Below are 21,325 nucleotides of genomic sequence, written 5' to 3'. Positions count from 1 at the left end.
GCAAGCCAGGGGAAGCAAGCCAGTAAGGAACATCCCTCCATGGCCTCTGCATCAGCTCCTGCTTCCTGACCTGCTTGAGTTCCAGTCCTGACTTCTTTCAGTGATGAACAGCAGTATGGAAGTGTAAACTGAATAAACCCTTTCCTCCCCAACTTGTTTCTTGGTCATGTTTGTGCAGGAATAGAAACCCTGTGTATGTGTGCTTGTCATGTACAAGCATGTCTTCATGCAGACACATGGAGGTCAGAGACCAGTGGGCGTCACCCAAACCTTTATAGGCCTTCTGTATCCATCTTCCTATTAGGGACACAGGTGTGTTCAGCATAGATATGGCCAACATTTAATGTGGTTTCTGAAGATCTAAACAGGCCGTGTGCTACCTAGTTTTATGTCAACTTGACTGACACAGCTAGACTTATCTGAGAGGAAGGAAACCTTAGTTGAGAAACTGCCTCCACGAGACCCAGCTGTATAGCATGTTCTTAATTCTTAATTAGAGACTGATGGGGGAGGGCCCAGCCCACTGTGGTAGTGCCACCTTAGACAGGTGGTCCTGGGTTCTGTAAGAAAGCAGGCTGAGCAAGCCACGAGGAGCAAGCCAGCAAGTACGCAGCATCGCTCCATGGCCTCCTCATCAGCTCCTGCCTCCAGGTTCCTTCCATGAACAGTGTTGTGGAAGTGTGACCAGATAAACCCTTTCCTCCCCAGGTTGCTTTGGTCATGGTGTTTCAGCACAGCAACAGAAACCCCAATGAAGACAGGCCTTTTGTATAACAAGCTGTTTTACCTGCTGAACCATTTTTTTAAAAAAAGGACTTATTTACTTATTATATGTAAGTACACTGTAGCTGTCTTCAGACACTCCAGAAGAGGGCGCCAGATCTCGTTACAGATGGTTGCGAGTCACCATGTGGTTGCTGGGATTTGAACTCAGGACCTTCGGAAGAGCAGTCAGTGCTCTTAACTGCTGATCCATCACCTCTCCAGCCCCCACCTGCTGAACCATCTTACCAGCTCTATAATGTTTATTTTATAAAATTAATGAGTGAGTGACTTTATATTTTTTCTTTTCCTTTCAAAAATCCAAAGAACCATATTCCTTAGGAAAGCTCTGGACTGTTTCTCCCGGTAACGTGAGTCTTTTAAAGACTTTTTTTTTTTTTTTTTAAAGATTTATTTATTATATGTAAGTACACTGTAGCTGTCTTCAGACATTCCAGAAGAGGGCGCCAGATCTCGTTGCGGATGGTTGTGAGCCACCATGTGATTGCTGGGATTTGAACTCTGGACCTTCGGAAGAGCAGTCAGGTGCTCTTACCCACTGAGCCATCTCACCAGCCCTTTTAAAGACTTTTTAAAGGCCCATGCTGGCCTCAACCTCACCACGATCCAAGTCCCTCTTAAGTGCTGGAGTTGAAGGCATGTGCCAGCATGTTTTTAAGGACTGTTCCTGTTTGTGACCAGCTGGGAAAACATGGTCAGCGCTGAACTGAGCTGAAGAGTTGGTGGAGACACATGGTACAAACCCTGGCAGTGGCTGAAGGTGAGTAAGTAGAGTTTGGCAGTGGAATGGCAAATGAGATGCTCTTGTGGAGATAGAACAGAAGGGTTGCCCCTGAGCTGTGGCACAGTGGGCGGAGCCCTCAGGTAGAAAGGTAGAAAGAGCTGCTTTTGGAGATACTAGTGAGTCAGCCATAGGAAGCCCTGGGGTCAGGGGAGCTGGGGGCTGAGGAAAGCCACAAGCCCACAGAGTCCCACATCCCCTGCCTCTTTGGAGAATAACACTGTGATATGGGGGTACAAGTGAACCAGACACAACAGACTCTTGGGGTTCAGCACCCAAGCTCCTCTAGTAAGCATGGGTGTAAGAGGCATGGGAATAGAGGGTGAAGGAAGACAGCAGACTTTTCATGAGCCTGTCACAAGTGAGAAGGAAGCTAAGCTTTGGAAAATGCAGGCTCTCAGCGGCAGCTGATCTGGGAACAGGGCTGACCAGGGGGAGCCAATGAAGTAAGGTGTGAGTGGAAGGCTCTGGGTGTGTGCTGCAGGCTGGCTGTGCACTTCCTTCTGAGGAAATGCTTGCCTCCATTCTGACCCTGCCTTCCCCTGACCCAGGACGTAGCTGATGTGCCAGAGTGTCTGTCATGGGTGACTTTTGCTCTTTTCACACAACTGTGCAATGCAAGACACACCTTTCTCTGGACATAGAGGAGTCCCTTGTAGGGTTTGAGCCCTGATTAAAAAGAAAAGAGGCTGGGCAGTTGTGGCACACACCTTTAATCCCAGAACTTGGGAAGCAGAAGCAGGCGGATTTCTGAGTTCGAGGCCAGCCTGGTCTACAAAGTGAGTTCCAGAGCTACACAGAGAAACCCTGTCTCAAAAAACTAAAAACCAAAAACCAAAAACCCCCAAAACAACAATAACAAAAAAACCCAAAACCCAAAAACCAAACCAACAAAAACCAACCAACCAAAAAAAAGTAAAAGAAAAAAGAGAAAGGTGAAGGAGAGGACGAGGGCTACTTCTGTGGAAGGGAGCAAAGGGCAGAAGTCATTCCTGCAGGGAGACACCTGCTAGCAAGCCGGTGATGTTTAACATTAAGGGCTGCTGATCAAGTCAGCACAGACTGCAGTAGAATCCTGTTAAGGTTACTCTAGTATGCCTTGGTCAAGACTAGCCTTGGCAGGAGAGCAGCCTAGGTTGTTGGTAGGTGGATAGCAGCACACAGAGAGGATTTTCTTAGTGGTGTGTGCATTCACTGAGGTCTTGCTGACCCAATAGGCACATTCCTCCATTGCTGGACTGGATCACACAAAGCATACAAGAATAGGGCATTCTTCATGGAAACTTCCTGACTCACTGGTCTTTTAGAGCTCCAGTTCCTAGAGGGACAGAATGACTCCAATGACTTACACTCATTGTAAAGCTGGTCTGTTGTCACATTTTTGCACTCAAAGGTTTCTGAGATTCCTCTTGTACATCCTTCTACTATTTTTTTTTTTTTTCTTCAAGACAGGGTTTCTCTGTGAGTCCTGGCTGTCCTGGAACTTTTTCTGTAGATCAGGTTGGCCTCAAATTTACAGAGGTTTCCCCTGCCTCTGCCTCCCAAGTGCTGGGATTAAAGGCATGCGCTACCACTACCTAGCCTCTCTAATTTATTTTTCAAGACAGGGTCTCACTATGTAGCCCCAGCTATGCTGGAACTCAGTAATGTAGAATAGGCTGTCCTTGAGCCCACAGAGCTCCACCAACCTCTGCTTCCAACTGCTGGGATTGAAGGTATGTGCCACTCTGTCCAGCTAAAAACTGTTTTAAATTTATTTTATTTTCTGTGTATGGGTGTTTGCCTGCATGTATGTCTGTGACTCATTTGCTTGACTGGTACCCATGGAAGTCAGAAGAGGGCACCGGATGCCCTGGGTCTGGATGACTGTGAGTCATTATAGGGGTGCTGGAAAAGATCCCAGGTTTTCTCCAAGAACAAGTGCTCTTAAGCACTGAGATGTCTCTGTCCCACATTTCCTCTTGTACATAAACACCATGAACATGTGGCACACACTAGGCGTCCCTTTCACACCACTCTGTCTGACATAAAGTCCGCAGACAGCTCCAACTGACCATTCCTTTCTACTCAACTAAATTCTCAGCACTGCTTGGGTCTGGCACAAGTCTCCCCTTTTCCAAGCAGCCCAACAGCACGTGACTCTGACTGTGCCTCAGTGGGACACACCAGGGGGATCTGCGGGAGCCACTGAAGAGCAGAGGCCATGCCCACCTCCCCACCTTTGCCCTCTGTGACAGTGGGCACACCAGCCTTGCTGAGAAGCTGCTGTGGTGCTAGAGGTGGTGGGAAACCACCATCCTTGCCACCGCAAGTGAAGGGCAGCCTTCCACAGGCCTGGGTCCTAGCCCGCGGGGATCAGTGAAAACAGTGAAGGGTGCGGATGGGGCTGCTTGCTTTCTGAGCTTCTTCCTACTCCAGGCTGGGAGCAGCGGCCTCACTCCCACCTCGGGGATGAGGATCACATCTTCCTGACACTGACATCAAAGACAGAAAACCACAGAGGTGGTGCACGGCCTCAATTACAGCCCTTGGGAGACAAGAGGCAGGCAGACCTCTGTGAGTTCAAGGCCAGTCTGATCTACAAAGCCACTTCTAGGTCAGTCCATGCTACACAGTGAGATCCTGTCTCAAGAAACAAAACAGCCAGCACTCGGGAGGCAGAGGCAGGCGGATTTCTGAGTTCGAGGCCAGCCTGGTCTACAAAGTGAGTGCCAGGACAGCCAGGGCTATACAGAGANACTCGGGAGGCAGAGGCAGGCGGATTTCTGAGTTCGAGGCCAGCCTGGTCTACAAAGTGAGTGCCAGGACAGCCAGGGCTATACAGAGAAACCCTTTTCTCGAAAAACAAAAAAAAAAAAAAAAAAAAAGAAAAAAGAAACAAAACAGAATAAAGAGAAAGTTGAAATGTTAGCTGTAGTGGCATGCTCATACTTCTAAAATACGGTCTAGGTTCTAGTTAGTGTCTATAACCCAGGCCCAGTACTCCTATTAAAGATGGTAGAGAATCCCAAATCTTAAATAAACAGCACTGCAGTAGAAATAACAGGACACCCAAACCTTGTCTTGAAAAACAAACACAAAAACAAGAAGGAAGGGAGGGAGGGAAGAAAGGAAGAGAGAGAGAGAGAGAGAGAGAGAGAGAGAGAGAGAGAGAGAGAGAGAAGGGAGGAAAGGAGGGAGGGAGGGGGCTGAAGAGATGGCTCAGTGGTTAAGAGCACTGACTGCTCTTCCAGAGGTCCTAAGTTCAATTCCCAGCAACCATGGCTCACAACCATTTGTAATGGGATGTACTCACATATATAAAATAAATAAATCAGAGAGAGAGAGAGAGAGAGAGAGAGAGAGAGAGAGAGAGAGAGAGAGAATGAATAGCCCTCATAGGGTCATATATTTGAATACTTGGTCTCTAGTTACTGGAGGAAGTGTATCACTGGGGCTGAGCTCTGAAGGTTCTGAAGCCCACGTCCTTCCCAGTCTCTGTCTGTCAGCTCTAAGATACTACTTCAGCACCATGACTGCCTGCCTGCTGCCATGCTCCACCATGGTGGTCACAGACCCACACTCTGAAACCCTGAGTCCCACATTTACTTTCTTCTATGAGTTGCCCTGGTCAAGGTACTTTATCACAGCAACAGAACAGTGATTAATATACTGTGCCTCAAAAGCAAGCCGAAAGGAGAGTCCTAACTCTTGAACAGTAGTGTGCTGTGGCATGTGTGTGCCCACACGTAACACCCATAAATAAATACAACTCCTGAAGAACATTTAAAACTTATTCTGGACAGAAACCAGAGAGGCCAAAATGGCCTCAGCTCAAGCCTGCAGCAGCTCCTCTGCCCCTGGTGTCTTTTTCTGTAGAGAAACTCAGTGAGACTCTTGTTGTCTGTCCCAGGGAGCAAAGCTGGGTGGGTGGCTGGGATAATTATACTTGATAGAAAAGAGGACCTGGAAGACACCAGCCAACAGCAGGGCTAGGAACAACCCAGGAGAGCCCCAGCTTCATAAGACTGCTCTGTCCAAGACAAAGGGACCGACATTTCCTCAGGGAAGCAAGAGTGTTTATTACCTGATGGTCCCTGCTGTGGTGCCAGAGAGGCGCTCTGGTCTCATTACTCCCCATGCCTGAGGTGGCTGATCTTGGTGGGAGATGAGGGTGGACTGGAGAGGGGAGGGATATTTACAGGACGGGGAGGGGAAGAGGCCTGCCTGGGGACAGGGAGACAACCATTTCCTCAAGAGCTCCGAGAACTTTGTGCTTTGTTTTAGTTGGCACCGAGCTACCTGGAATGAGTCTTATGTTTATCTTCTTTAGGAAAAGACATTTGAAGCAAAGAACAATCTGGCCCAGTTTCCAGGCTGAGGATTTCATTATATCAACCCAAATATCACACTATTTAATTTCCCAATAAAACACTGGAAAAGGACTATCAGTGCTAACACATTTACATACAAAATCTCCACCTAACAGGTAATAGAAGCCTATGTGCCATTTCTAAAACAGTTATAAGATATATACAATTTTGGGTATATTAACAAAAACAGAATATTACAAAATATTAAAGGCAATTCTCCTGTCTGTGGGCCTTGTCACCTGTCATTTGAAGTTGGCATAGTCTGAAAAGGCGTCAATGTACTCCTGTACCACCTTGTAGCAGAATTCATACTGTTCCTGGAACACAGGCAGAGGCAGGAAAAACCAGTTAACAGAGGGTTGCTGAAGCCCCTGCCCCCTTTCTAAAAGGACATGTCACTCTGTATCCTTGGCTGGCCTGGAACTCCCTATATAGACCAGGTTATCTTAGAACTCTCTTAGATCTGCCTACTTCAGCCTCCTGAGTGCTGGGAATAAAGGTGTGCACCACTATGCTGGCTTAGCAGACCCAGTTTTTAAAGTGGAAAATGGGGAGAAAAAGAATGTTTTTGGACTATAGTAGATCTTCTACAGGCAGGGCTGACCAGACATGTGAGGGCAGTTCAAGGTCCTGCAGGTCAGATGTAGGTGTGCCAGGCTGAACACATGGCATCTAGGGTGGTACTCAGCTTGTCCAGGCTGCTAGGCTGAGATGAATCCTAACATCCAAAGCTTTATCTCCTCTCAAATCTCCTAAAACTAACATTTCCCCTCAAATCTTTCTAGCTTAACAAGATTCAGGAAAACCTTTGTGGAAACAGAGACTGTCAAGAGTCAGACTTCTGAACAGGAAAGCCAAGCAAAATAAAAGTAGGCACTTCTGTTCACTCCTTACCAGAACCCAAAGTACAGCGTATGTGTGTGATGTATGTAGGTGATATTTGGATATGTAGGAAGTCTTCTTCAATTGCTCTCTATCCATTCCCTGGAGAGAGGGTTTCTCACTGAACCAGAAGATGGCTGTTTCAGCTAGACTGGCTTGTTCAGTGAGCTCTTGGGATCTGCTGTGCCCTCAACATTGGGGTTACAGGTGCATACACCCCGTCTAGTTTTGTATGTAGGTATTGGGGATCTGAACTCAAGTTTTTGTGCTTTCAAAGCAAGTCCTGTTACCCACTGAACTATCTCCCAGCTCCCAGGGACTTCCTTCTAATCTCTTCTATTTCTTCTGGTTATTCTTCTGGCTGTGTTCCCACTCTGGCCCTGTTTCCCAAGACACTTCCTGTCTTTTGAGTCTGCGGAGCTCCCTGAAGGCTTGCTCCTGACAGGGAAGAGCTATGGAGAGTGTACTGACCCAGGTAAAGACATGGAAGCATACCAGTGTCTGGACCATGTGTGGCCTCTGCAGCCGCAGGCTCTTGACAGTTTGGAAGACATCCAAAATTCCTTCTGCTTTCACACGTTCCAGGACTGTGCTCAAGGCACAGAAGGTTCCTGTCCGTCCTGCCCCGGCACTGAAACAGAGCAGAGACACTTACCACACCTGCTGCCTGAAGCTGTCCATCCTGAGGGGTGAGTTTGCTGAGGAGGAGCAGGCTGAGGCTGACTCTGGGAAGGTATCAGTGGGACAGGACACCCGTGCTCACCTCTGCTGCCCTTCCTGTGTGCACTGAGCACGTGCCTGTGGGACCACTGTGACAACTTTTACACACCCTGCCAGCCTGACTCCCCGCTGTCTGCACACCATGACTAGTTGTCTCCACCAGCTCTGACTCAAACTTTCTGCGCTGGTGCTTTGCGGACTTCTTTCCATTCTTTCTAAGGAATCCAAACTTCCCTCTTGACATGATCCAGTTTGACCAGTATTACCAGTTGATTCCCTTAGGAAACACTAAGTACCTGTTCCATGGCAGGATGCTCAGGGCAGGCTCTCTGAAGGGATGCTGTGTGCACAGACACCAACGTGGCTGCTCTCTGAAACAAGTTCTAAGGGGGAGGGGGTGTGGACAAAGTATGTACCTGGAATTGGTACATAAGGAAAGGGAGATTGGTAGCTTTGAGATCAGAGCCCAGGAGAATGCTGGGTAAGCTTAGCTCACTGGCCTGGCGAGGAGACCTCACATCACACTGTGCCCTGCTGGGATTCTAGTTTGGAGTGGGCCAGTCTTACTGATTTCTTTTGTAAAAATGTGCAGGCTGCAGGGTATGGGGGCATGCATAAGCCATAGAGTACACACGGAGGTTAGGAGACAACCTTTGGAAGTCGGTTGTTGAGGCAGACACTTTGTTTTTCCCACTGCATAGTTAACACCATGATAGTTGGCCCGAGAGTTTCTGGCCACCTCTTCTGCCTCAACCTCCCATGTCACTGTTGGAGGGCTGGCATCAGAGTGCTGGGGTTCCACATCTGGCTTTTTATGTGGGTCCTGGGGATAAGACTTGGGCTGTCAGGCTTTCGTGGCAAGTGCTTTTACCAACGGAACCATCTCTCTGACCCAAAGTCAAACTTCTTTTAAAAGATTTTAAGGTTCCTGTGCTAATAATTGTGTGTGTGTGTGGGGTGGGGTGGGGAGAGCAGGAAAGCCAGTATGGTAGGGAAGGTAGCTTTGACTGAGGAGCTGTGGAGGAGGTAGTAATATCTGGGCTCTGAGAAGACAGGCAGGTAGAACAGGATTTACTGATGGCTCAGATATGATGTGGAGAATGAGAAAACAGAACAGTTCTCAGGCTTCTTGTAAGTTAAGCCTTAACTCTTACGAGCTCAGCGTCACCCAGAGGAGGTGTCACGTGTCTTTAATCCAGACACTTTGGGAGGCAGAGATAGGTGTCTCTCTGTAAGCTTGAGGCCAGCCTGATCTATAGAGTAAGACCCTGTGTCTCAAATACAAAACTGAAACCAAAAAGAGGGGCCTGGAGAGGGCTCGATGGTTAAGAGCACTGACTGCTCTTGCAGAGGACCTACGTATCATTCCTGGTACCCACATGACAGCTCACAACCACCTGTAATTCTAGTGCCAGGGGATCTGATGCCTTTTTCTGGCCTCCATGGGCACCAGACATACACTTGGTGCAAAGGCGTAAATGTAGATAAAACACCCTTACTAAAAAAAATAAAAATTAAGACCATAAGAGAGGTAAGCAGGAGTGTAAAGGACAGGGATTTAAAGGAGAATTGGGAAAAAGATCACGAGTTATGACTTAAATCTTAAGTATCACATATCTGTGTTGAAATGCTAGGAGCAATATGGAGTTTAAGGGAGAGTTTGAACCAGAGACCAAGACTCAGCAGTGGATGTTATAAGCAAGGGAATTTAGATGGGCTACCTGGAGGCACTGTCTATTGAACTAGGGAAAAAACACTGGGCTACAGATAGAGTATAATAGCATAGGCACAGAGACTTGTGTCCAGTGTGAAAAGCCTTTGTGGCCAGCCATCTTGAGACCACAGGTAGTTCTGATTGGAGGGGGACTGTAATGGAATACCAGGATATACAATGTTACTAAGGATTTGGGCTGAAACTCAGGGAGCATTCTGACTTGTCTTCTTTTTTTCTTCTAGTCTTAGTCTCATTGATTTTTCTCCCCCTCAAATCATTTTCAAAATACTCTCTGCTCTTTTCCCACGCCACATTACCTAACTGGTCTCTCTAGCGTTGGCCTCCTTTGCTGCTCCCGTCACTGTCCCATGCTCTTCTCAAGATGTGAATATGCCCACTTCCTCAGCACACACTGCAGAATTCAAACTCTAGGATCCCCTGATTACCCAGTTGTCTGGATGATCCAGCACTACGGTGCTCAGCACTGTCTCTGTCTGACCTCCCAGCCCCACCCCTTTCTGGTCCCTCCAGAGGAGAGCAGGGTCAGCAGTACCTGCAGTGCACGGTGATGGGATGGTTCCCCGACTGCTGCTGCTGCTTCTGCACTGCTGCAATGATATTGATCATGCCCTTGCCGTCGCTGGGGATGCCCACCTCAGGCCAGCCGTGGAAGTGGAACTGCCGGATTTGCCGACTCTTGTTCTCCTTTGGAAGAAGGGTGATCAGGGACACAGTGGAAGACCTGCTCTTCCTGGGGGAGCTGCCCCACCCGGTTCCCATCTCACCCTGGTGTTGGTGACCAGGAGGTCTCGGACAGTGTAGCTTTCACATTCTTCCTCCTTCTTCAGCTCAACTGTGATGTCTCCATAGGACACCAGGCCATCAGATGGCCAGTACTGGGCACACTTCTCCTGGAGGAACAAGAGGGAGAGGAGTGTGAGGTCAGGGGCTAGAATTTCTGTGTGGGAGAGCAGCAGTTGTGCCCATAAGTAGCTTGGCTCCTCATAGCACAGAGACCTGTTCTTCTGACATTTATATTTATGTACATTTATGTATGACTGTTTTGCCTGCATGTACATATGTGTACCACCTGTGTGCCTGGGTCTTACTGTATAGCCTTGGCTGGCCTGAAATTCTACTAAGTACCCCAGGTTGGTCTCGAAACTCACAGAGATTTACCCTTCTGCCTCCCAAGTGCTGAGATTAACGGTGTGAACCACCATGCTGGGCCCACAGTGTCCTCTTTGCCTTTTAATTTGTAAACAGTTAAAGGGACACCTGCAGGTTGCTAACTTGAGCATTTCTATCCTTGTGAGTGGGTAGAACAAGACAATACCATCAGACATTATAAGAGAATTACATATTAAGGGCTAGGTATGATGGCTCATGACTATAACCCCAGCACTGGGAAAGCAGAGGCAAAGAGGACTGTGAGTTCAAGACTAGCTTGAGTTACAAAGTAAGATTTGTCTCAAAACACCCACCCACCCACCCATCAAACTAATAAATAGGTGCTGAAGATCACACCTAGCAGCTTTAGGTCATAAAATCAGTTACTCACAGGGGAGGAGGCAGAAGATAAAGAGGGCCCTCCAAGCTGGGGTGGGGAAGGAGGATGTAGCCCTTTTGGCTGGCTGATGGGAACAGTGGGTGAAGGTAGTTTTATTTGGTCCTGACTGAACCTGGGCTGTAGACTCATGATATATGATGAGTTTGAAGGTGAAAAAGCTAGTGCAGGGAGGAGTTTGTGTAAGGTGTGTAAGGCGTGTAAGGCATGAAATACACTCGGCCATGTGACAGACCTGGGATTTAATGAGATGTATGAAGAGACACTAGATAGATCGTTACAGTTGTGAGAGTGATGTCAGGGGTTATGCGCACTTAAGAATTCCTCAGTCTGTGAAGGTAACAGGATTCTTCATTTAATTTAGGCCTTCATGTGGTCTCAACAACAAAAAAAATCAATGTAGTTTGAAGTTACAAACAAAACAAAGTCAAACTCTGAGAGAGAGAGAGAGAGAGAGAGAGAGAGAGAGATTGAGAATGTCAGAGGGACAGTACAAGCAGAGGCAGCCTCTTGGTAGTGGCAGCGTGGTGGTGATAGCTGTTACAGCTGCACCAGTGTCTGATGGCTGTGGAGCTGACAGAGGCAACAAACAGCTTCAGATCTGCTCTCTCTTAAGGGACAAGAACCTTTTTTAGGGGACAAAATTCGAGTCTAAGGAGTCTAGGTAGCGAGAAGGCCCAGGCTACAGATGCCTAGGGACCCTGCTGGGAACAAGGTGTGAGGGCAAAGCTAGTGATTAGGCCACGGAGAACGCATGGCCGAGGAGAACATCAGACTCCTGCCTCAAAGACAGAGGCTGGGACTGACTGTAGAAAGCAAGGCTGTTCAGTTTGTAGAAGGAGCTGAGAGTACAGAGAGCAGGGTGAAGTAGGGGTGTGACAGACAGGGTAGGGAAGGTGCACTTACCCATAATCCCAGGGTTTGGGATGGTGAGGCACAAGGGCCTTCACTATTCTGTTCTTCTCTCTCCTCTCTCTCTCTCCCTCCCTCCCTCCCTTCCTCCCTTCCCCTCACAGAGATAGAGTCTCACAATGTCTCTGCATAGTTCTGGCTGCCCTGGAACTCACTATGTAGATCTGATTGGTCTTGAACTCAGCCGAGCTCCTCCTGCCTCTCTGTGCCTGGAGCACTGGGATTAAAGGCATATGCCACCACCTCTGTTCAAAGGATGCTTATTTAAAAGCTAGCCTGGGAAATAGTGTAAGAATTTCAGAAACAAACAGGGCTGGAGATGTAGCTACGTTATTGAACACATTCGAAGCCCTAGGTTTGTTCCCCAACATAGAAAAAATGAGGCATGGTGGTATATACTTGTAGTCCCAGCACTCAGGAGTGGTGGGAGCACGAGGATCAGAAGTTTAGGTTAGCCTTGCTACACAGTGGATTTGAGGCCATCCTGACATACGTGAGATCCTGTCTGTATATACATAAATAAGTGAGATGGGGAGGAAGGGCTGGACCAAGTTTTAGCTGTCAGCACTAAATATTCCTAATATTTACATGTACAAATTTGTTTTTTTTTTTAAATTGGAATCTCCACAAACTCAAACAGGATTTACAACAAGGAGTGACAAAGTTATTACACTTATATTTAAAAAAAAATATTTAAAATATTTTTTACCATTTAGCTGCTACATGAAGAACTAAGGTGTGGGCAGCACACAGAGTGGTGTCAGGCTCCCTTGGGTGAGGCCCTGAGTGGATGGGCTGCATGGAAGGCAGCACTACTGTCCACGTGACTGCACCTCTTCATGTCATAGATAACAGAGAGCAGCAGTGGGCGGAAGTCAGAGAACAGCACCTTTACCTACTGAATCATCTCACCCCAGAGGGCTTGTAAGAAATATACAGCTGGGCGCAGTGGCGCACTCCTTTAATCCTAGCATTTGGGAGGCAGAGGCAGGCAGATTTCTGAGCTCGAGGCCAGCTTCGTCTACAAAGTGAGTTCCAGGACAGTCAGGGATACACAGAGAAACCCTGTCTTGAAAAAACAACCCCCACCCAAAAAAAAAACCAAATTAGACTTGTCAAAGGTAAAAATTTAACTGGTGTTTTTGTACATGTGTGTGTGTGTGCATGTGTGCATGTGTATGTATGTGTCAATGTGCACAGTAGGAGGCTTGAAGAAGGGCACCACATGTCATTTTACTCTTCCCTTATTCTGTGAGGCAAGGTCTCTCCCTGAACCCAGGCTTTCATTTTCTCAGTGAGGATGGAAACTAGAAAGGCCCAAAAATCCTGTCTCTGCCCACTGGAGGCAGGGTTATAGGACTGTGCGGAATTCTTGAGGCAGGGTTATAGGACTGTGCGGAATTCTTGGCTTATTACATGTTGTTGGGATTCAAAGCTGGTCTCCTGGACTGCATCAAGCATTAACTGCTGAGCCATCTCTCAAGCATTTTTCCAAGGATCTTTGGTTAACATCCTAAGTCTTCTCTATAGCGTAGAAGTAACTGTTAGCAGGCTACACTAGCTTCTCCGTCTACTGACTCTGAACCTTGCTGAACGATGCTCCAGGGACAGTGAGTCCACCTACCTGCACCAGTGCACAGACTTGATATTCTGAATTAGGGCGGGCCCTGAGATGGTGAGGCTGCACTACCGGGAACAGAGAGTGGGGAGCAATTTCCTACGCTGAGGAACTCATCTAGGGCATTTCTGAGGTCTCTGCATAGTCAGAACCCCAGACAACGCTACTTTTAAATGGGCTTTAAGTCCCTTTTTTTCTTTAAAAAAAAAAATGACCATAAACATGGGCTGGCCCAGCAATGGGGCCCTTCTCTTCTTATCTCTAGTTCAGAGAACGCCTCTTGCTAATGATTCTTCTTCTTCTTCTTTTTTTTTTTTTTTTTGAGATAGGGTCTTACTGTGTAGCCTTGGCTGTCCTGGAACTCCCTGTATAGCCCAGGGGCCTCAATTTCATATAGATAGATCCTGCTGTCTCTGCTTCCACAGTGCTGGGATTAAAAGTGTGTGCCTCCATACCTGGCCTTAAATTCTTTTTTTTTGTTTGTTTGTTTGTTTTTAAAGATTTATTTATTTATTTATTATTTGTAAGTACACTGTAGCTGTCTTCAGACACACCAGAAGAGGGCGTCAGATCTCATTTCGGGTGGTTGTGAGCCACCATGTGGTTGCTGGGATTTGAACTCTGGACCTTCGGAAGAGCAGTTGGGTGCTCTTACCCACTGAGCCATCTCACCAGCCCTTGTTTTTTTTTTTTTTTTTAATACAATCTGTGAGTAGTAAATTCTTTTTTTTTTTTAAGTTCTTTTTTTTTTTTAAGATTTATTTATTTATTTATTTATTCCATGTAAGTATACTGTAGCTGTCTTCAGACACTCCAGAAGAGGGAGTCAGATCTCATTACGGGTGGTTGTGAGCCACCACATGTGGTTGCTGGGATTTGAACTTTGGACCTTCGGAAAAGCAGTCAGGTACTCTTACCCACTGAGCCATCTCACTAGCCCCTTTTGTTTTTTAAAATTTGTTTTTCTTTTACTTTGTATTTCTTAAATGTCACTGTCTGCTCTTGTGTAGTAATTATAAAAGGTGACCGTGTCTGAAGGACACTCAGATGCTTCTACCTCAGAGACCTGGCCCGGGTCCACCAGGGAGGTAGGACGAGGGGGGTGTGTGTGAGGCTAGTCTGAGGGCTGGATACAGGAGAAAAGTGAAATGATGGGGCACGTCTGGAATCACCTGGAGGTTCAGGAAGAAGCTTAGACACTAACTGCTGCTGCTATGCCAGAGCAGCATGGAAGATTCAAACATACCTTTCAGTTGCCCCCAACCTTCTTGTTTCTCAGAGCCCAGCTGCTTCTTAACTCACCTGGCCTCTCTCTTCCAGTTCTGTCAGCATTACGATAGAACAGGACTTCCACTCCCAGATCATTCGCCAGAAGTCCTCAATCGTGTGGAGAAGAGGGCCCTGGCTGGCAATGTAGGAGTCTTTCTGCCGGTAGCCCTGTATGGGTCAGGTAATCACAGAGGTGGTTTGTCAACAAGGGGTGAGTGTAAAAGACAGGCTTATCTGGAATGGAGGAAGAGGAGCCCTTTGAAGTGATAGGGACTTCTCAGAGCTAGACAGATTCCACAAAGAGCTCTCTTTTGAGGAAGGATCGAAGCAGGGGAAGGGAAGCAGGGGCATGGGGGTAGGTGGAAGAGCAGAAACAGGAAAGATGAGAGCTTTAGATACTTGGGTGTGACTATGTTGTAAGGTTCGCCTCTAGAAATATGTAGCACGTTTCTTTTACATTGTATTCTTTGTGGCCAGACAGGCCTAGTGCTCAGGGTGGGCAGGCCAGGTGGCAATGAATTTAGGAGCTGTTGATTGACTCATAGATGTTCTTCTCAAGTAGGCATGTGAGGGAGGCACTGGGAACTCCATGGACACCCATGGGACATAATCCACCACTTACATCAATGAAGGATGCGTTCACATAGTCTGTGTTCTCTTCGCCTCGTTTGACTGGAATGATCACTCTGTTAAATTCATCTGCAAGGAGGACAAGGAATGGCTTGCAGCTCACCAACACTCACTCCTCTTATCAAGCTCGTAAGTCAGTGGGGCAAAGATAGCAATGTTCCTTTGGCTTTTGTGCCTTTTTATTTCCTGAAACCACTAAAGAACTGAGAGAATCAGAGGCAGTGCTGTGACTCTTGACTTCAGGCCAATCGCAAGGCCCGAGGAGCTGGAGTGTGCGGGAACTGGGGGCTGAAGCAGTGAGCCTGGGGGAGGGGAGGAGAACTTACATGGAATGATCTGTAAAACCCGGTTCTTCTTCATGTTGGCTGGAAGGTTTCCTGTGCGCATCTTGTCATTCTGGATTTTGATTGAAGTTAATTTCTGAATGAAGAAAGAAGAGTGACTACTCCTCCCAGTGAAGAACCTGAGAGACGCCTGCCAGTCACTAAGACCACACCTCCAGGCCCTGACTTTCTTCCCTACAGTGCTCGGCTCCATTTCCAGATGTCATTTCTGGCTTTAAGTTTAGTAAGAAGTCAAAAGAATGTTTGAGAGGCAACACCTTCTAGGCTCCTGTGGAACTTCCTGAGATTCCTCTAACCCTGAATTTTTTGGGCCACTTTTCTGCCATTTAGAAAAATATTCAAATTCTATTCTTTCTTCCTGGTTCTGAGGTTGTTTCCTTGTCTGCTTGGGTATGTTCCTTAAGGTATGAATGCGGAGCCCAGAGGTTGAGGTTGGTGACCTACACTCTCTACCGTACTTTTTGAAACAGGGTCCTCTCACAGAGCCTGGAGTTTGCTGTTGCAGTTAGCTGGCTGACTGGCCAGTGTCTGTCCCTTTTCCTGTCTGTTTCCCCAATAGTGGGGTTACGGACACACTCCATCATGCAGTTTTCATAGGGGTGCTGGACATCCAAACTCCAGTTGTCAAGCTTGTGCAGCGTCCCAGCGAATCAAGTATACACTGCAGTGCAATAAGGATGCTTTAAGGTGAATGTCTCTCTGTCTCCACATTTATTACCTGTCTCACGTCTGAGAGACAGGACTTGTCTTTTTAGACAGGGCCTCTCTACATAGTCCACCCTGTTCTGGAACTTACTCTGCAGACCAGGCTGGCCTCAAATTCTTAGTAATCTGCCTGCCTCTGCCTCCCAAGTGCTGGGATAAAGGTGTGCACCACCACACATGGCTCGATTCCATGTCTTAGAGTTTGAGAGTGCTAGGAGTACTTCTCCATGAGAGTATGACATGGGTTTTATCTGTTTACTCTTGCGGGGCAGAAGGCTTCTGGGGATTGATGCCACAGCCACATGCTATGATTACGTTCTATCACCAAGTTAACCCCCTAGTCACAGGCCTAAGTATTAAGTCACTGTCTAATCGCATCAGTAGTGGTCGGCAACCTAGGGTTCATGGGCCCAATATTGCCTATTACCTGGAAATAACAGCCTAAGCCACTGGTTCCCTTGTCTCTGGGCGCTTCTGTGTTACAACGCCAGTATCGAGCTGTTGGAGTACTGCATGGCCTGCCTTTTACACTGCTGTACGTGAGAATCACTGAGGGGTGCTGAGAGGTGTAAGGAAATACTGTTTCTATTCATTTCCCTTACAGACAGTTCAAGTGACTTTATCACGCAGGACACACTCAACTACCACTGGCCACAGCTCTCACAGAATTAGCATTTTTCCTAGATCCTTTTTTTTTAAGACCATGTGGTCCCTTCTGTTTGGACACTGTCCAGCTTCAACTCACCTTAAACTCCTCCTCTAACCCGTTGTTGCTAGTCCCTGGGATCTTGTTATAAATTTTTTGTAGGTGGGTTTCTAGAGAAGTCACTTCCAGTTCTGTGTCCCCATACAGATAATGCTCTAGAAGGGCCTGGTATATGAAGACGTACTGCATCTGAAATGTGGATCACAGAGGTCTCAGTTACCAACAGCATGGCACCAGATCACTCCCAGGGCTAACTTTACTCAGTGCACTTTCCCTCTGATTTTAGCAGGGATAGACTTGTCATTCATACTGTCCCAATACAGTGATGCAGGACTTGAAATGCATGAGTTCTCCTGGGGGTGGGGTGGTTAGGTTGGGAGACATGGTCCTGGCCTGGCGGATACCAAAGTCTGGAGCCTGCAAGGTCTGCAGGGCAGACCAGCCTGGATCCATCCCGGGTCTGTGATGTGTCCAGAGTCTCACTATTGCTCTTGGACTTGGACTTGGCTGTATCATGACTGTAGGCCCTGGCACGCTTGCATTCAGTACCAACTGTTCCCTTATCCTTAAGGTCCAATGGAAATGACAGCCTCCTTTCTGTTTCCTTCAGCCACGGAGCTACAACCTCTTGTATGTGCTATTTCCTTTTAAAAAGATTTTTATGGGGCTGGTGAGATGGCTCAGTAGTTAAGAGCACCGACTGCTCTTCCAAAGGTCCCGAGTTCAAATCCCAGCAACCACATGGTGGCTCACAACCATCTGTAACAAAATCTGATGCCCTCTTCTGGAGTGTCTGAAGACAGCTACAGTGTACTTACACAAATAAATAAATGAATCTAAAAAAAAGATTTTTATTTATTTTATGTGTATGTATGGATAAATACTATGTGCATATCTAGTTTCTACAGGCTACAAGAGGGTGTTGTGTCTCCTGCAGATAGTTGTTAGCTTCCATTCCATGTGGCTGCTGGGAACTAAACCTGGATATCCTAGAAGAAAAGCTAGTGCTCTTAACCACTGAGCCACCTCTCCAATCCCCATGCCTACTTTCTTTACGTATATGGCAGAAGGAAAGAACTAACATGTAATCTGTCCTTTGACCAAAACATGCGTTTCATGCATGTGTATAAACACTGTATGATGCCCACGCACAATGGAGTCCTTAGAGCAGGCAGGCGTCCTGGCATTAGAAAGCCTTTCCCCTGCCTCACCCACTGATCACTCACGTCTGTCTGTACCATCTGGCAGCGCTGGGCCCGGATCCGGCTCACAAACCCATATACATCCACTTTGCGCTCCGAATGCATCATGTCCAGCATGGCATCGATGACAACAAAGGTGCCAGTGCGCCCTACACCTGCACTGTAGCCAGAGAGGACGGGGTTAGTGCGTTCAGGGGCAGGCAGGGCAGAGTGCACAGCTCAGGGGGCTCCAAGCAGACAAACTGTAATTCCCAATGGGACAGAACACTGAGCTAGTGTCAACAATCCTACTGTGCTAGGAGCTCCTGGTCTCTAGTTATCAGGGCCTGGGTACCCTGATATTTAAGGGTCTCAAGATGTCAAGGGAATCGAGTCAGCCAACTGGCTTCACAGTGTGGTCTCTCCACTCCAGACCGAGGAGGGCTGCCCTCCTAAGAAGAAAGGTACACTAACGCCAATAAATATAATAGCAAGAGCAGATGATTTTATCTCATGCATTGTCAGGGGTATATACTGAAAATAATGGGAGCCAGGGAACAATTTCTATAACTGCAAATGCAGCTTTTGGAGGTAAGACATAGTCTCTGACTCGAGTCTTCCTTCATAGTTATTTTAGAACCAGAGCAAGCTGCCTAACTCCCTGGTCATATTCTCCACCCCAGAATAGAGCTGGAGGTTTCCTTCTGGCTGCTGCCTTGGGTCCCAGCAATGCATTTCTTCTGTGTCAGCCCCACCTCGGTCAGGTCCCTGTGCTGATCCCTTACTCTGGCCAAGGGGGCAGAAAGTGGGCAAGAGTCAGGCCACACTGACCTGCAGTGGACCACGATAGCCCCTGCATACTGAGGGTTACAGGCTTTCACCTTCTTGAGGAACTTGAGCATGCCAATTGGGGTGAAAGGCACCCCAAAGTCTGGCCAGCTGGTGAAATGGAACTGAGTGATGAGGCGCTGTGGTTTCCTGTTGGTCACGTCGCCCACCTGTCAAGTGAGGAGTCAAGTGTTTGTTCTGGTAACAAGGAGGGCAGCAGGAGGGCAGGCACATGTGACAGCGGTCAGGAGCTGTGCAGCTGCTACCATGCTTGGCCTACAAACACAGCCAAACTCTAGAGAACTTTAGTGGCCTGGTCTGAGCCCAAGAACCGTTATGGTAAACAGCAGGGTTGGAGACATATGCAGAGCACAGGATCTCACTATGTACAACAGCTGGTCTCCTAGTCAGAGATCCTCCTGCCTGTGCCTCCCAGTGCTGGGATCAAAGCACAGCTAGCAGGGCTCCGGATTCTTGGTAAATCCTCTTTCCATAGCACCCTGGACCCCAACTCCAGTTCAGACCTCCACGGTCACTCTGGAAGGCTTATAATAGTCCCGGCATATCTTTGGTATTAGAAATCTTTAGCAAGGTGAACCCAGCATCCAGAAGACTGCCCCACTTCCTGAAACCCTCTTCACACGGCCTTGGCACATTCAAGGCAAGAGAACTTTGCCTGAACAGGTCCCTTTCCTCCCAGCCATAAAAACACTGCTCATTTAGCTTTAACAGCGGAGTTCCTGGAGGTCAGGTTCCTGGTTGCAGAACCCACACAGATGGTGTATTCTGTGATTTCTGACATCCTGAGTAAGAAGGGGACAACCCAGACCTTCCCACCCTCTTAATGGTTGGCAGACACTACACAAATGTCTGGATAGGAGGCAGAAGACTGTACCTGCTGGATGCAGAATTTCCGTACTGTGTAGTCCACCAGAACAGTCACATCCTCGACAGACACACGGACATTCCCGTAGGTCCAGCAGCCTTGGTCTGGCCAGTATTGGGCGCATTTACACTACAATGAAAACAGACACGTCTCTCACTCAAGACTGCAGATGTAAATAAAGGGACTGAGAGAAAAAACCCACAAAGCCTTCTCTCCTCTGTCACTCTGTCAGCTAAAGGGTTAGTTACTGTAACTTATTTTCTCTTCAGCTGCACCCAGCCTTACTCACAGACCTCTCCATCTTTTCCACTCCTACCCCTCAGCTCAAGGCAAACAGGAAACTGTTTTACCACAAAACCTGCACCACCCAATCTCCCAGGTCAGGCTTTAGACACAAGCCTGTGTGAAGGAGGGACTGGCCATATGCTGTGACAGAGCTACTACAGTGTACCCATACAAACTATTGGCTTGTTGTCTACCCCAGGTCTTCCTGCCGACTCAGCAGCTTCCAAGCGCTGACAGTCTGCTTGGTCTGCTTAGAGCATACTATCACAGAACCTGGTCCCAAACTACCCTTCTAAGCACTCAACAGTCCACAAAGGATCGAGGTGACAGAGGGCCCTCCTTGACAAAGTCATAAATGAGGATTCATCTCTGTGGGCTGATCTATGACTCAGTGTGGTGGTTTGAATGAGAATGGCCGCCATAGGCTCATAGATTTGAATGCTTAGTCATCAGGGAGTGGAATGACTCGAGAAGGATGAGGAGGTGTGGCCTTTCTCTCTTCCTACTACCCGCAGGTCCAGACGTAGAACTCTGTTGTTCTCAAGCAGCAAGCCTGCCTTCATGCTGCCATCTCCTCATCAAATGATAATGGGCTAAATCTTAGAAACTGTAAGCAAGCTCCAATAAAAGTGCTATCTTTTCTAAGAGTTACCTTGGTCATGGTGTTTCTTCACAGCAACAGAACAGTGACTAAGGCACCCACGTTTGGCACTGGCTACGGCCCAGCTACAGAGCTGGTCAGGCCAGGAAGTAAAAAGGAGCTGTTAGAAGCTGCCCCCAGGACCCTGTCCTCTCTCAGGCAGCAGGGTAGAGTTGGCCCTGGAAGCAGTGGTTACTGGTGAGCCTGCCCCATGGACATGTGAGCAGGAGAGCCACTGGGCTGACCAGCTCAGACACCTCTGAAGCCCAGATCTAGGGCTTTGAATTGGCTCATACCAACAACTACTCCATCGACGAACTGCTGGGAGTTCATGAACGGGCTGGTACTACAGATCAAAAACTATAGGCTCTTCATGACATAGGGCAACAACGGGATACCCAAGAGGAGTCCCAGTATCTATCAACAGAGTAGCAGAAACCAGAGGCCTTTAACAGACCAGCAAGTCATTGCAATGAACAAATAAGCAAATAATATGGACTTAAGGGTGGACTGTGGGATACA

At 47.7% G+C, this 21,325-nt stretch overlaps 1 protein-coding gene and 1 long non-coding RNA gene across 6 annotated transcripts in view; one reads left to right on the top strand and one right to left on the bottom strand.

Moving 5' to 3' along the window:
- Window positions 1-1,451: 1,451 nt before the first annotated feature.
- LOC110311474 lies at window positions 1,452-15,978 on the top strand. Its single transcript, XR_002379958.2, has 7 exons — window positions 1,452-1,543; window positions 6,711-6,785; window positions 7,191-7,273; window positions 7,384-7,487; window positions 14,650-14,779; window positions 15,161-15,357; window positions 15,601-15,978. It is a non-coding gene; the product is annotated as an uncharacterized LOC110311474 (long non-coding RNA).
- Ptpra (protein tyrosine phosphatase receptor type A) overlaps window positions 5,606-21,325 on the bottom strand; it is a 105,159-nt gene continuing 89,439 nt past the window's right edge. For 3 of the 5 annotated variants that reach the window (XM_029471239.1, XM_029471235.1, XM_029471244.1), the window contains 12 exons: window positions 19,888-20,007; window positions 18,996-19,162; window positions 18,210-18,345; window positions 17,023-17,172; window positions 15,555-15,648; window positions 15,221-15,297; window positions 14,632-14,766; window positions 10,018-10,143; window positions 9,786-9,937; window positions 7,815-7,901; window positions 7,294-7,429; window positions 5,606-6,233 (listed from right to left, as the gene is read on the bottom strand). In XM_029471239.1, coding sequence (XP_029327099.1) covers window positions 6,159-6,233; window positions 7,294-7,429; window positions 7,815-7,901; window positions 9,786-9,937; window positions 10,018-10,143; window positions 14,632-14,766; window positions 15,221-15,297; window positions 15,555-15,648; window positions 17,023-17,172; window positions 18,210-18,345; window positions 18,996-19,162; window positions 19,888-20,007 — 1,455 coding nt within the window. In that variant the 3' untranslated portion in view covers window positions 5,606-6,158. The remainder of the gene's footprint in view (window positions 6,234-7,293; window positions 7,430-7,814; window positions 7,902-9,785; window positions 9,938-10,017; window positions 10,144-14,631; window positions 14,767-15,220; window positions 15,298-15,554; window positions 15,649-17,022; window positions 17,173-18,209; window positions 18,346-18,995; window positions 19,163-19,887; window positions 20,008-21,325) is intronic. The other 2 variants (XM_029471247.1, XM_021184778.2) reach the window with 1 other exon arrangement.

The sequence above is a fragment of the Mus caroli genome, chromosome 2 (assembly GCF_900094665.2).
Source record: "Mus caroli chromosome 2, CAROLI_EIJ_v1.1, whole genome shotgun sequence".
In the NCBI taxonomy this organism is placed as follows: Eukaryota; Metazoa; Chordata; class Mammalia; order Rodentia; family Muridae; genus Mus; species Mus caroli.
Note: the sequence above shows the minus strand (reverse complement) of the source record. Positions and strands in the feature narration are given on the sequence as shown.